This window comes from Musca vetustissima, unplaced genomic scaffold, assembly GCF_032173495.1.
Source record: "Musca vetustissima isolate MV318-11 ecotype Yass unplaced genomic scaffold, APGP_CSIRO_Mvet_v1 utg35049, whole genome shotgun sequence".
Classification (NCBI taxonomy): domain Eukaryota; kingdom Metazoa; phylum Arthropoda; class Insecta; order Diptera; family Muscidae; genus Musca; species Musca vetustissima.
The window spans coordinates 113,516-130,000 of NW_026877433.1; the positions used below are offsets into that span (position 1 = coordinate 113,516).

The following is a 16,485-nucleotide window of genomic DNA, read 5'->3' on the forward strand; positions in this document are numbered from 1 at the left end:
TGTTGTATAATAGATTTGTTTAATATTTTCTTTTTTCTTCTTCTTCTCATTCTTATACTCTTTCTTGTTTATGAGCTAATGTATTTTACGTAAATTTCTTTCAATATATTTTTTTATATAAATTTATTTAATTTCTTTTTATTATAATTTTTTTTATTAATGACCAAACGAAAATTTTAATTTCAAATAAAAGTTAATATTTTGGTTTTTAAATTGAAATTAAATTTTCGTTTGACCAAGGTAATTTATTTAGTTTGTGTGTATAATGTTTACGTTTTGTTTTTTTGTTTTTTACTAAATTTTTCTAAATTGCTTAAACTTTACAAGGTTAGTTGCTAGTTTTTAGGGATAAGGGAGAATACAATTTGTTTTTTTTATGAATGGGAAATTATACAATGTGAGGGAGAGGAGAGCAGGAGTCGGGGGGAATAATGATGTGTGGGAAATATGTTTATATTATTTTCTAGATTTTAGTGATATAATTAATAAATACTTTCTAAGATAAATTATAATTAGTTTTTTTCCTTTTTCTTCTATTTCTTCTTCTGTTTGTTGTTTTGCAATTGAGACTATCTAAGAGTTGGTTTGTTTATTTGTTTTAATAATATATTAGTTATATATAATTTTTTGCCTTATTTTTTTTCCATATTTTTTTGCTAATTCTTATATAATTAAGCTTAAATGGTTTTATTTTATTAATAATTATATTTAATATTATTATTATAATGAATTTTTTGCAAAACTTATAAATGTAATAAAGGGTGTGGTTGGGTGTAAATAAATTATATTAGGTTTTTATTTAGTTGTTGTTTTTGTTTTGTTTTTTTTTAATAATTATGCTATATAAAGTATAAAGGATTTGTTTTTGTTTGGGGGTTTTTGTTTATGCGGGGTGATTTTTTGAACTAAAATTTGTTCTAAATAAAAAATTAAATTTAAATAATTTTTCTATATGAGAGTTGGTTTTTTGTTTGTTTGTTTTTTTACTTTTAAGGGCTGGTATATTCAGTTTTATTTTCTCAGTGTAATTATTACTATTATTTTGTTGTTGCTGTTGTTGTATATGTTTTCTTGTTTTTCCAATTTCACTTCCCATTGCTTATCGTTTTCGCATTTAATGATTGATTATCCTTGAGAGCCACCCACCCAAAATATTATATATGCATTTCCTTATTTTTATAATAACAACAAAAAATATATATATTTTTTTTTTAATTTGAGGCCGTTTTCAATATTGTAAACGGCGCTGTCAGTAACGATGATGTCTTGTGGGCTATTGATGAGGACGACGATATGGCTGTGGTGGACGAGGAGGAGGTTTTTGCTGCTACCGAACTTGTTGAATGACTGTGACTGTGATTGTGATTATTGTTATTGTTGCTATTGCTGTTATTATTATTCAGATTCATTGCCACCAAACGGGCATTGGAGTTTGTTGTGGTATTATTGCTGCAGGAGGTTGAGGAGGCCGTCGAACAGGATGATGAGGTGGATGGTGAGGAGGAAACAATACCGGCAGCCGCATTTGAATTTGAGCTATTCATCATCATATGTTGTTGTTGTTGTACTCTGCTATAGGTAAGATGATGCATTTTCTCAATAGCTGCCACCCATTCAAGGCCGAAACCTTCGGGATCATCCAAATAATAGGTACGATTGGGCTGCAAAAAAAAAAAAGAAAAAATAAATTAAAAATCAATAAAAAAAGAAAACGATTTTTTTTTTTAAGTGTCCACCTAAGTCTTGTTCTACTTTGTCTTATACTATTTTATTCTTGCATAATTTTCGTTTTGATTTTTATGCGTTCGGTAGGCTCTATTCATTGTTGGGTCTACTATATCACGTGTTAAATGTGTGACAGAATTTGTTGTCTTATTGTGGTTGTTTTTTTTTTCGTTATGAACTTGTTTTGCTTTCGCAGACTTTAATACGCCACCAGCCAGACCGAATTATTATTAAATATAAATACTGACCAAACCAATATCATCATATAATAAAAAAACAACACAACAACAAAACAAAGTGATTATTTAGGACAAATTTTGGAAACAACAAATTAAAGCAAAAATACAAAATTTTAATATCAACAATAGAAAATTAAAAAATATGTATTTATTGAATTTTTTGACTTAATTAAAGTCAAAAGCAATTAAAATTGCAAAATTTCGATTTTTATAGAATTAAAAAAAAAATAATTTAATACAATTCACAAAAATTTAAGATGTTTTTTTTTAATTCATATTCTACAAAAAAATTACTTAAATAATAACAAATCAATTTTTTGTAATTAAAAAAAAATTGCAATTTAATTTTATATCATATTCTAACTATGTCTCCCATAAGTACAACAAAATCAAAAAAAAAAAAAACTTGTTCATAAACATTCCACTCAAAACGTGTGCAGTATTTTAATAAAATATTTGAATAAAAATATTCATAATTTAAAAGCTCTAGGCCGAAAATGATACAGACATATGTGTGTATATATCTGTGTGTATTTTCTATTTTTAACACACAAAAAAAATTATATTTCTTTAAGCAAACAAAAAAATCTTAGCACATGCATGCATTAATTTCTGGAGTGCACATGTCAAGATTATCTTCATATTATTTACCAAAGAAAAATTTGATAATTGAAATAGGTGTTAAACGTGCTTTATCTAAGTTAAATATTTGTAAATATGTATAGCATTCTTCATCAAGATTTTTTTCATTAAATATTTAACACACTTGAAATAATCTTGAATACACTTCTTTTTCACAAATGATTCATTATCTCATTCATAGATAGATTATATAGGATTTAAAGAATAGAAGAAAAAAAACACGCACGGAGCATGACGTCAGAGAACAAATGGAAATCAAAATCTTATTTCTTATTGATGATTATGTCAATGAGTGGGAGAGCATAATATCAACACACACACCTTTGCTGAAGAGGAACCAAGGGGCTTAGAAAATCACACAGCAGCATGTCTATGCTGGATTTCATTTGTGGAAAACAATTAGAAAGCATTTCCGCTTTTGTTTTTTTTTTATAAATGAATGAATGTGGTGGGTGGGTAATTAAAATCAAAACAAATATTTGCAAATTTTGTTTGTAATAAAAAATAAATCTTTCTTAGAAAAAAAGATTGGTAACATTTTTAATGGAAGACGTATAGAAGACCTCTGTGGATGGAGTACAAAGTTTCGAAATGATCTTTTGTCGGCAGATGGAGGTAGAAGGCCATTTAATATTTAAAGTAGTGCAAGGAAGGTTATTTTTTCAAAGAAGACCAGTAGAGAAAATATAGCTCCAATATAGGAGGCCTTACATTTATAGAAGACCAGAAGAGGAGGTATTTTATCTATAGATAAATGTACAAGACCAGTGGAGGACATCCTCAATCTATAGAATACCAGTAGAGTGTCTCCCTAACTAGAAAAATACAGTAGAGAAGTGGCCAGTGGCCTCTATACATTCCAATTGATCTTTATAAAGAGACCAGGGGTTTCTACACAAACCAATAGACCTTCATAGAGGCCTATGATCTCTATACAGTACAATTGGTCTGGATAAAATCTATGGTCTTCATACACACTGATAGGCTGGCATAAAGGCCTAGGGCCTCTATACAGAGCAACAGGTCTTCATAAATCAATAGATTTTATTATTTTTATTTATTTATTTTTTTCATTTTTTATTTATTTATTATTATTTTTTATTATTTTTTTATTTTTTATTATTATTTTTTTATTTTTTTATTATTTTTATTATTTTTTATTATTTTTTTATTATTATTTTTTTATTTTATTATTATTTTTTAATTTTTTTTTTATTATTTTTTATTATTTTTTTATTTTTTATTATTTTTTATTTTTTTATTTTTTTTTATTATTTTTTTTATTTTTTTATTATTTTTTATTATTTTTATTATTTTTTATTATTTTTTTATTTTTTTATTTTTTTATATTTTTTTATTTTTTATTATTATTTTTTTATATTTTTTTATTTTTTATTATTATTTTTTATTTTTTTATTATTTTTTATTTTTTATTATTTTTTAATTATTTTTTATTATTTTTTTATTTTTTATTATTTTTTTTATTTTTTATTATTTTTTTATTTTTTTTATTTTTTATTATTTATTATTTTTATTATTTATTATTTTTTTATTTTTTATTATTTTTTTTTTTTTTATTATTTTTTTATTTTTTATTATTTTTTTATTATTTTTTTATTTTTTATTATATTTTATTATTTTTTATTATATTTTATTATTTTTTTATTTTTTATTATATTTTATTATTTTTTTATTTTTTATTATATTTTATTATTTTTTATTATTTTTTATTATATTTTATTATTTTTTTATTTTTTATTATATTTTATTATTTTTTTATTTTTAATTATATTTTATTATTTTTTATTATTTTTTTATTTTTTATTTTTTATTATATTTTTTTATTTTTTATTATTTTTTATTATTTTTTTTTTTTTTATTATTTTTTTATTTTTTATTATTTTTTTATTATTTTTTTATTTTTTATTATTTTTTTATTTTTTATTATTTTTTTATTTTTTTATTATTTTATTTTTATTTTTTTATTTTTTTATTTTTTTATTATTTTATTATTTTTTTATTTTTTATTATTTTTTATTATTTTTTTTATTTTTTTATTTTTTATTATATTTTTATTTCATTTTTTATAATTTTTTAATTTTTTTTATAGTTTTTTTATTTATTTTAATTTTTTTTTTGTTCTTATTCGTTTCTTTTCTAAACTATGACTGATCCTGATTAGACCCAACCAAAAAACTGTCAGTTTCATGTCATCTTAGGGTGTGTGTGTGTTTTTTTTAACAAAACCCACTTACCGTATGCACAAAGAAAATTTTGAAATTTTTGGCTTCGGCACGCAATTCCGGACTCCATGGAATTTCACCTTTTTTCACCATTTGCACAGGATCGATATAGATGAGATGGGGTCCGGTGGTTAACAACAGCATGCGGCGTCTGGCAAACAGACCTTTGCGTTTGTTGACAAAACCCTTCTTCAAAATGACTTCGCCCTCGGCAAAGACATGCCATTTATCGGATTTTTGGGCCTCCAAACGTCGGTGTTTTTCCACATCAGATAAATCAAAGCTGTCTGTGGAGAGGGAAAAATAAAAATCCAATTAGAGTGGAAGTTCTTAATCGCTCTTTTCAAACTTACTTTTTGCCGATTTCTGATAATTATTAGATGTGAGAGTGGTTGTGGAGGCGGCTTTTGTATTTATGGGAACTGTTGTTGTGGCCGATGATGATTTTGATTTACTGCCAGCACTACCCGAACTCATTTTCCGCTCATAACAATCATCATCACTGCTAATACAACCCAATTCCTTGCCCAACAGCCGGGTCAATTGTTTATCATCGAGTCCAGGTTCCAAATTATCGCACAGCATAAACTCGTTCTCATCTTCGCGTACCAAATCGGGTAAATATGGTGATATGGCTGGTGGTGTTGTCTGGCGTACCGAATCAAAATCAACATTCTTAAAGAAGGGATGTGAACGAATGCTGTCATATTGACCGCCGAACTCTTGGGCACCCAAACGTTCGGCTGGATTTAATTTTAAGAGTTTTTTGACTAGATCTTCGGCATCTTTGTCGAAACCTTGGGGGAAATCTAAATTACAGGCAATAATCTCCTTGAAGATGACATAGTCATTGGAGCCACGGAATGGTGGCAAGCCCGACATCATTTGATAGATAATACAGCCCAAGGCCCACAAATCGGCGGCTGGGGTAATGGGGGCATTCTGCAACACTTCGGGCGAGACATATTGGGCGGTGCCCACAAAACTGCCGCGGCGTTTTCTGTGATAACGGGGTGCTGGCGCCTGATGGCGTCTGGCACGCGGTGAATCGGTTTCACCCCCTGTCTCAGCATCACCACAACTACCCGATGAACCGGTCGATTCATAATCCTCATCATCATCATTGTAATCATCATCATCGCTACGCATACTACCACCCGATTGACATCTGGCCTTTTTGGCCAAATCAATACCACCCGATAGTAAAAATGCTTGGGCCTGGGCCTTTTCTTCGGCCGTTAGGATTTTCACCGATCCGAAATCGGCAATCAGCGTGTGCATATCCTCGTCCAAGAGAATATTCTCCGGTTTCAAGTCACGATGCACGATATTGCGTCGATGCATTTGTTCGCAGGCTAATACTAGTTCGGCAGCATAGTGGCGTGTTGAATCGATATCGAAGGAACCAACTTTATTGATATATGGCAGCAGATCGCCATTTTTGGCATAGGTCATGACAAAGTAAAGTGAACGGGCATCTTGGAAGGTGCAGGATAAATTCACAAAACCAGGAACATTTGTCAGGGTGTGCATAACTTCGCGTTCGCGTCGTATGTACTCTTGTTTGTGTTCGCGTAAAATTAGGCGTTTTTCGCAGACTTTTACTGGAATGAGAGAGAGAGAGAGGGAGAGAGAGAAAAATTGGTTAGTTGAGGTGCAAAATAAATTAAGGGTGGTGTTTAATATATTTTAAATTAAAAAAAAAAAACAAAAATGGGAATAAAGGGAGAGAAACAAATTTGATTTTTTTTTTAAATTAAAAATTTTTTAATTATTTAAAAAAATTAAATTTTAATTACAAATATAAGATTCCCTATGAAGTAAAATTTCATATTAATATATATAAGGAAATTCCGGATATAACGAAATTTCGAATATAAGAATTAAGAAAATTTAAATTGTCTAAGATTGAAAAAAATTTTAAAATTGCATATCTCTTATGAATGACACCGCAGCCTCATTTAGCGGGATTTTGAGTTAAATTTTTGACCGCCCAAGAGATTTTGTTATTGTCACACACACGCAAATTGTGGTGAATAAACTTTAAAAATATCGAGATTAAAAAACCTTGAACTTAAGCAAAAAAAATAAAAATAAAAACAAATATGTATTCCCGAATCAAAACAATAACAGTAAATGTGCGAACTTGGGCAAAAAATAAAGATTAAAAAACAAAATACAATGCAAATAAAAAGAACAACAATCATTTTAGTAAAAATGCTATGCAAATTGTGGGGGTTTGGTGGGGGGTGGTGACAGGAAAAGGAAGAAGACCTCGTGTTTACTTTCCTCCTACCCTTGAAGAGAGAGGATGGAAAAACATATATAATTGAAACGATAAGCGGAGACCGACCATAAATTAATTAATACTCAATAACAAGACAAATAAAATCGAAAATGTACACACGTAAATATATGGTCAGAGACAAGATAAGAACATAATTTAACAACAAATCATGTTTATATATATATATATTTTTTTATTTTTATTTATTTTATTTTTTTTTATTTTTTTTTTTTTTATTTTTTAATTTTTTTTATTTTTTATATTTTTTATTTTTATTTTTATATTATTTTTATTTTTATTTTTTATATTTTTTTATTTTTATTTTTATTATTTTTATTTTTATTTTTTATATTTTTTTATTTTTATTTTTTATATTTTTTTATTTTTATTTTTTATATATTTTTTATTTTTATTTTTTATATACTTTTTTATTTTAATTTTTATATTTTTTTATTTTTATTTTTTATATTTTTTTATTTTTATTTTTTATATTTTTTTATTTTTATTTTTTATATTTTTTTATTTTTATATTTTTTTATTTTTATATTTTTTTATTTTTATTTTTTATATTTTTTTATTTTTTATATTTTTTTATTTTTATTTTTTATATTTTTATTTTTTATATTTTTATTTTTTATATTTTTTTATTTTTATTTTTTATATTTTTTTATTTTTATTTTTTATATATTTTTTTTTATTTTTATTTTTTATATTTTTATATTTTTATTTTTTTTATTTTTTTATTTTTATTTTTTATATTTTTTTTATTTTTATTTTTTATATTTTTATTTTTTATATATTTTTTTTATTTTTTTTTTTATTTTTTATATTTTTTTTTATATTTTTTTATTTTTTATATTTTTTTTATTTTTTATATTTTTTTTATTTTTTATATTTTTTTTTATTTTTTATATTTTTTTTTTATTTTTATTTTTTATTTATTTATTTTTTTTTTTTTTTATAAAAAAAATATATAAATAAAAAAATCGGCAAAATTTGCAAATTGTGACAAAAAATAATTCTGAGCCAAAACATTGTTGTTCTGTCGTGTAATTTGAGAATACAATATTTGTTTATTCACCCGATTCAATATTTTTTAGTCATTGATTTTTGTTTTAAATGACTAGTGTGAATCAGAACACCACCATAACTTATTATTTGGGGAGGGTAAATAACCTGAGACATTTTTGTTTATTAGTGAGTTTATTCACCTATCATTACAATGTAAAGGGGAGAAACCCACTTATTATAAAAAAATTTAAAATATAAATTTTTTAATTTATTTTTTTTTTTATAAAAAAAAAACTTTATACTTCTTTGGACAAATTTTTAATTTTTAATGGAAATCGTATTTCGCAAAGTGAAACAAAAAAATTTGATCAAAAAAAATAGGAGAAGATATGAAATATACAAATTTTAAGATATACAATTTTTGATCCAATTTTTTTTTAATTATAATAAAAAAATATATAAATTTTCTCTCAATTTTTGATGCCAAAAAAAATTTACATAAAATTCTTTGCTTTTTTCCGGGTGATAAAATTTGTCACTTTGATTTCCATATCAAACCAAACAATAACAAGAAGGTAAACAAAATTTTATTTATTATTATGGCAATAAAAACTATCAGACAACAACAACAGCATCCAAAAAATAGCCATTTTTAAAAACGTGTGTTATTGACATTTTCGTTGAAAAGTGATGAAGAAAAAAAAAACACACAAAAAACAATTGAAAATAAATTTTTATGTTTTGTTTATCCACACAATCTCGCAACATAAGTGGAGCGCAAAGTAAGCAAAATTCAGACTATATGAAGAAAAAAAAACACATAAAACTAATACGCAAGAAAAAACGTCTACACGTGTCGAAAATTTGTGGTTTTTTGTTTTGTTATTGAAAATGCAAAATAAAAAAAAAATATTGACTAGAAATGACCTTGGTATACCAAAGAAAGAGGTTAAAAAGAAAAGCCAATGGGAAAAAATGGCAAAGTAATTTTAAACCCCTTTGCAATTTGAGTTATTTTTGCCAAATTATTATTATTATACCCTACACAGCTATGTTGTCAGGGTATTATAGCTTTGTGCAGCCCCAAGAGTATGTAACGCCGCGAAATATTGGTTGTAGACACACCTTTAAGTATACCGACCGTCATAGTTCATCGGATTTAATGTAAACGGTGCACCAAAGTCCCTTAATATCTTTCGATATGCACCAAATTTGGCACAGCGTAATGAATTAGGTATAAAATGATGTGTGTTAAGTTTCTTGAAAGTCGGTTCAGATTTAAATATAGCTTCTATATCTGACCAAATGAAAAAATTGGTATCGGCTGCAGAATGACATGGTTATGGATCCAATTTCATTTTACTGCTCCTTTAAAAATGCGACGTCTATTAGGATTCATCTATTGAATATACCCAATGTGGTGAAATGTACCATATAGTCGGCCCCATCCGACTTTACTACTTTCCTTAATGGTTGTTTCTTTTTTTATTATTTTTATTTATTTTTTTTATTATTTTTATTTATTTTTTTATTATTTTTATTAATTTTTATTTATTTTTATTTATTTTTATTTATTTTTATTTATTTGTTATTATTTTTATTTATTTTTATGTTTTTTTATTATTTTTATTTATTTTTATTATGTTTAATTATTTTTTTATTATTTTTATTTATTTCTTATTATTTTTATTTATTTCTTATTATTTTTATTTATTTCTTATTATTTTTATTTATTTTTATTCATTTTTTTATTTATTTTTTTATTTATTTTTTTATTTATTTTTTATTATTTTTATTTTTTTGTTTTTTATAAGTTTTAAACATTTTTAGTTATTTTATGTATTATTATTTATTTTTTTTTTTTTTTTTTTTTTTTTTTTGCAAAATAGTCAGGCTGAATCCCCATTTTTTGTTTTATATAAAAAAAAAATTTTTTTTTGTTATTATTTTTATTTATTTTTTATTATTTTTATTTATTTTTTATTATTTTTATTTATTTTTATTATTTTGTATTATTTTTTAATATTTTTTATTTATTATTATTATTTATTTTATTATTATTATTTATTTTTTATTATTATTTATTTTTTATTATTATTTATTTTTTATTATTATTTATTTTTTATTATTATTTATTTTTTATTATTATTTATTTTTTATTATTATTTATTTTTTATTATTATTTATTTTTTATCATTTTTTATTTATTTTTTATCATTTTTTTATTTATTATTATTATTTATTTTTATTTATTATTTTTATTTATTATTTTTATTTATTATTTTTATTTATTATTTTTATTTATTATTTTTATTTATTATTTTTATTTATTATTTTTATTTATTATTTTTATTTATTATTTTTATTTATTATTTTTATTTATTATTTTTATTTATTATTTTTATTTATTATTTTTATTATTTATTTTTAAAATAATAAAATTATTATTTATTTTTATTTTTTTTATTATTTTTATTTATTTTTTAATATTTTTATTTATTTTTTATTATTTTTATTTATTTTTTATTATTTTTTGTTATTTTTAAAATAATAAAATTATTTATTTTTTATTATTTTTAAAATAATAAAATTATTTATTTTTTATTATTTTTAAAATAATAAAATTGTTATTAATTTTTTATTATTTTTATTTATTTTTTATTATTTTTTTATCATTTTTATTTATTTTTATTTATTTTTTATATATTTTTTTTTTATTATTTTTAAATATTTGTAGTTATTTTATTATTATTTATTATTTTTTTATTATTTTTATTTATTATTTTTATTATTTTTAAATATTTTTAGTAATTTTATTTATTATTGTTATTTTTTATTTTAGTTTTTATTTTTATTTATTTTTAAATATTTTTATTAATTTTTATACTATTTTTATTCATTTTTATGGTATTTATATTTATTTATTATTATTATTTTTGATTATTTTTATTCATTTTTTATTATTTATATTTATTTATTATTATTTTTATTCATTTTTATTTATTATTATTATTTTTGATTATTTTTATTATATTTTTTTTTATTTTTTTAATATTTTTTTTTTTTTTATTTTTTTAATATTTTTTTTTTATTTTTTTAATATTTTTTTATTTTTTTAATATCTTTTTATTTATTAACATTTTTTTATTTTTTTTAATATCTTTTTATTTTTTAATATTTTTTTATTATTTTTTTTTAATATCTTTTTATTTTTTAATATTTTTTTTATTTTTTAATATTTTTTTAAATATTTTTTTCATTTGTATTTTTTCTCATTTGAATTTCTTTATAATTTAATTTTTTATGCCACATTATTATTACATATTAAGTTTTATTATTTTTCTATTTCCTCTTTTGATATTTCATTCCAAACACCACATTCAAAATTTTCCATTCGTAAAAAAATTCCCACCAGTTTATTTATTTTTTATTATTATTATTATTTTTTTTTTTTTTTTTTGAAATGGCAATATCCTCTCACACACTGCTAACAAGAACAGGAATATCACCAAGCATTTTGGCGGGAAAGTTCATTTTTTTTTTTTCAATTCAACAACAACTCATGTTGTTGTTGGTGGAGATATTCCTTTGTTTGTTTTGTTGTTGCTTCCTTTTTTTATAAAAAGAAATAAATCACAGCGCCTGTTGAATCAACGAGAATGGATACAACAAGAAGGAGCGCATAAAAAGTAAATAATGAAGTAAATAAAGACAAGCTAGAATGACTACAACCACAACAACAACAAAATATATAACGAAAATGAAAATGTTCTCATAATAAAACATAAAAGAAACCATGGTTCCTTTTTTTTGCTTCGAATGGGTTTCATTATTAAAAGCTTGTTTATATAAAGCCCATGTGTTTGTTGTGACGATAAAGTATCTCCTCAGGGTTAAGAGAGGGACGAGCGTGGGGAACTTGTTGTTGTATATCGTTTTTTTTTTAATTCACTTTTATTATAATGGATTTATGTTGGTTCAGTTTATATTTTTGTTCCTACTTCTTCTTCGGTTTCTGTTTGTGGTGTCAAGTTCAAAAACCTTTTTTTGTGCCGTCTCGTTTGGATTTGAGACACAGGCGCACACACATACATACAAATATCGAGGAGATCGACAATCAAATTGTCCAAAGAGAACATCCTATTGCAATTTCTTCTCTTTTATTCAGGGTCTCCCTGCTTCGCAAACAGTCTGCTAAAGCAACGAATAAATAATAGAGTGAGTGGTAGAGTGTAGAGCGCTAGTCAGCTGGCTAGGTGGTAAAGGTTTTTCGATCTCAATCCGTTTGGGTGTATTGTTTATTATAGTGTCTGAGCGCCTGCCATTGAACTAACCACCAAATGGACAGACAGACAGACAGCCAGACGGAAATTTCTCAGCCAGAAAACCAACAGTGCGACATACAATCACATGCACCGACACACAAGGGGAAAAGACAACCATCATCGGTAGTAGGTAGTGGTGTTGCAGGCGGAGGGAGGGGAGAAGCTTTGAAAAGCCTGCAGGAAACCAGTAAATGAACTTTGGAGTAAAAGGGGGAATTGGAAAACAAAAAGGATCCATGGAAATAAAAATAAAATTAATCAATTTATCAAAATTTTCGGATTTGCTTTAATTTGTTTAGCAAAAATCTTGGGAAAAAATGTTTGTTGTTGTTTTATTAAATAACGGCCTTGTGTTTTTGTGCCACACACACACACCGATAGCAAAAACAACAAAAACAACAACGATGTAATATAACCTGTCTTTTAACTCAATAGCTTTGGTTTGCTTTGGGTTTCAAACTTTATTTCTTTTTTTTTCGGATTTTTTGTTCCCCTGACTCCCGCACTCCACACACAACAAATTTTTATTTAGTGTGGTAAAAGAAGATCGAACAATTGTAAAACTAAATTTATTGTTAAACTTCATCAAAGATGGTTGGGGGGATGGGAGGGGAGGGGAGATAACCTTTGGAATGTCGCCATACCACATTTGACCAAAAAAGAAGAAAGAAAAACTAAAACACCAATGACGTTGTTTGTTGTTGGCCATGCTGTTTTTGATCGCCTGTTGCTTGCCATTGTGGATGGATGGTTGGATGCTGGCGTTTGGCTTGGTTGCAAGTCGAACCAACAACCAACCAACCAGCCAACCAACAACAACCGCGACGAGACATTAACTATAATTGTTATTGCCGTTTCTTGTACAGTTTTCTATTTCTACTCTCTATGGCATCTGAGGAGAAGATTTTATGAGAGGCACGAGTACCTCGCCCCTCCTCATCCTCCTACAAGCATAGAATCTCGTATTGGGGTTTCCACACAATTTCATGCTTTTTTTGGTATTAACGCCTAACAATAATTGTCTTCATAGGAAATAGCAAAACAAACACAACCAGAAAAATTACTGGTGTTGTTGTAGAGCATTTCTTTATATGTTGTCATTATCTGGTTTTATACCCTCCATTTGTCTGAATGTCGTCCAGCAACGAAGCGAAACACGCGACTTGTGGTGGCAACCAAAAGCAAACAACTGTGATGTTGCATGATCATCATCGGTCGTTTGTTCGGCCTTTAACGCCTTTACGAAGGTGATGTTATTTGGTCTTCTTCTTCTTCTTCGTGGTATTTCCTTAGGCCATAATATCATGCCGCCGCCGCCAACGTTATTTGGCCATATAATTTCTAACACTGGTCTGGTGGTGGTATACCACCATACCGTTGTCTCTTTGGATTTTTGTTTTTGGTGTATTTATAGCTCAATGACTTGATTGGTATGCAGCAGTAATTGGTGTGTGTGTGTGTGTGTGAGTTGTGGAATGTGTTGATGATATTTCTTCTTCTTCTAGTTCGGCATCTCGAATATCGCGTTGAAAAATGTGCATAACTATTGAATGCCCATAATGATGTTCAATGTGATTTGGTTGTATCAGTTTCTAATGAATGCTATGGAGTGGGGGAAGTGGAAGGGGAGATCATATCACCACCACCACCACTTTACATTACTGTAAACATTCTCAGGTTGGCATCTACACGAGAACTTGTTCAACCGCATTTTTTCCACAAAATGTTTTTTGAAATGCTGGAGATGCAATATGCTTAAAAGCCAACAATAACAACAGCAAAGAGAACAATTTTCATTACAAGAACAAATAAAACATTATAAAAAAAATATTTTTTTAAATTAAAAATTATAAAAAATTATAATTTTTTAATTAAAAATTATAAAAAATTATATATTTTTAATTTAAAAAAAATTATATTTTTTTTAATTAAAAATTATAAAAAATTATAATTTTGTTATTTTAAAAATTATAAAAAAATATAACTTTTTTAATTAAAAATTATAAAAAATAATACTTTTTTTAATTAAAAATTATAAAAAATTATAATTTTTTTTAATTAAAAATTATAAAAAATAATAATTTTTTTAATTAAAAATTATAAAAAGTTATAATTTTTTTAATTAAAAAAAAAAAAAAATAGCACATAATAACAAAACCAACATTTTTTAATTAAAAAACCATTGAGCGGAGGAGCAGTATAGTCGGACGGGGCCGACCATACGATACCCAACACAACTACCTCGGAACTCTAACTTTCAGCGGATTTTTATTCCGTGCCTGGGCAATATTTCGTGATAGATGCACCCTCTTGACCGACTTGATGTCACACAAATATTACTAATATTCAGTACAGCCTAATATAATTGCATTTTCATATTCCCTTCACCGTAGGTTCTGTTTGGATGTTCGGCTTATAATTGTGGCTTATAGGTCGTCTCGAAAAAATTCAAGAAAAGTAAGTTTATGGTCCACTTCATCCAAAAAATTTTTATCTGATCATCACCGAAGATTATAGGCCTTGTCCTTGACCATAACTGGAACCTCATGTTTGGTAACCCATTACCCTCCATTACGTATAATATCTGAATACGTAAGCACCTGTAAATATTTCAGTGTAACTCCCACATCTCAACTTAAAGGTCAACCACTCCTCTTGGATATACTATCAACTTCTCGGGTCTATGTCCTTCAGGGTTAAATATATACGTTATAGAATACAAATTTTGACATTTTTCACACAAAAGTCAGGATCCATTTGGCCCACTAAATATTAACCGATCATTATCAAAACAGGCAGGCATGTATTCTTAGGCCCGATCCCCTTCTTCATGTACAAATTCACCATAATTTCGGTCTCTGGAGCGACCAGAAAAACCTACAAAAATTAAGTATTTGGTCCATTTAATCCCATAAATATTAACCGATATTTACCAAAAACAATAGGGGTCTTCACTAGGCCGAACCCATCCTACATGCAAAATTGGTTCATAACTGTGACCTGTATCGTGTTTACAATATATGATGGACAGACGAACGGACACACATGTCTAGATCGACTCAGCTAGTCGAGATATGACAATCGGTATACTTGAAGGTGGTTGTAGGACCAATATTTCGCGACGTTACAAACTCTTGGAGCTGCACAAAGCTATAATACCCTGACAACATAGTTGTGTAGGGTATAACAAAGCTATAATACCCTATAGTTGTGCAGGGTATAATAATTTCCAATAAAAAAAATCATTCTAATATTTTTGAGAGAAAATTAGAAAATTTTTTGTTCGGAATTAAAAATATTGACCGATCTTTATCAAAACAGGCGGGCATGTATTCTTTGGCCCGATCCCCTTCTTCATGTACAAATTCGCGATGTTTTAGGCCATAATTTCGGTCTCTGGAGCGACCAGAAAAATATTAACCGATCTTTGCCAAAAACCATAGGGGTCGAACCCATCCTACATGCAAAATTTCGTGAAGGTTGGTTCATAACTGTGGCCTGTATCGTGTCTACAAATTATAATGGACAGACGGACGGATACACATGTCTAGATCGACTCAGCTAGTCAAGATATGACGATCGGTATACTTGAAGGTGGTTGTAGGACCAATATTTCGAGGGGTTACAAACTCTTGGAGCTGCACAAAGCTATAATACCCTGACAACATAGTTGTGTAGGGTATAATAATTTCCAATAAAAAAAATCATTCTAATATTTTTCAGAGAAAATTAGATTTTTTTGTTAGGAATTAAAAAATTCTTGATTTATTTTTTTAAATTTTTGGAACCATATTTTTGGAATACCAACAAAAAAACCTCACAACACTAGGTTCAATGACCCTTGTTAGCATAGTTGTTGTCCTTAGACTCATCTGTGACAATCTAAAACACAATTTGCTGGTCATTGTCCTTTAGAGGCTAAGCACAGAAAAACAGCTGTCACATGTTAGCCAAAAAAAAAAACTAAAAAAACGAAATGAAAGCACTAAAAATGGACACGTCATCGCTGCCAT

The 16,485-nt window shown here is 25.8% G+C and overlaps 1 protein-coding gene across 1 annotated transcript in view; it reads right to left on the reverse strand.

Moving 5' to 3' along the window:
• Positions 1–1,211: 1,211 nt before the first annotated feature.
• Positions 1,212–16,485, reverse strand: part of LOC133322011 (3-phosphoinositide-dependent protein kinase 1) — a 51,791-nt gene continuing 36,517 nt past the window's right edge. Inside the window, exons 4-6 of the mRNA XM_061531079.1 lie at positions 5,317–6,453; positions 4,862–5,136; positions 1,212–1,661 (exon numbers count right to left, since the gene is read on the reverse strand). Coding sequence (XP_061387063.1) covers positions 1,212–1,661; positions 4,862–5,136; positions 5,317–6,453 — 1,862 coding nt within the window. The remainder of the gene's footprint in view (positions 1,662–4,861; positions 5,137–5,316; positions 6,454–16,485) is intronic.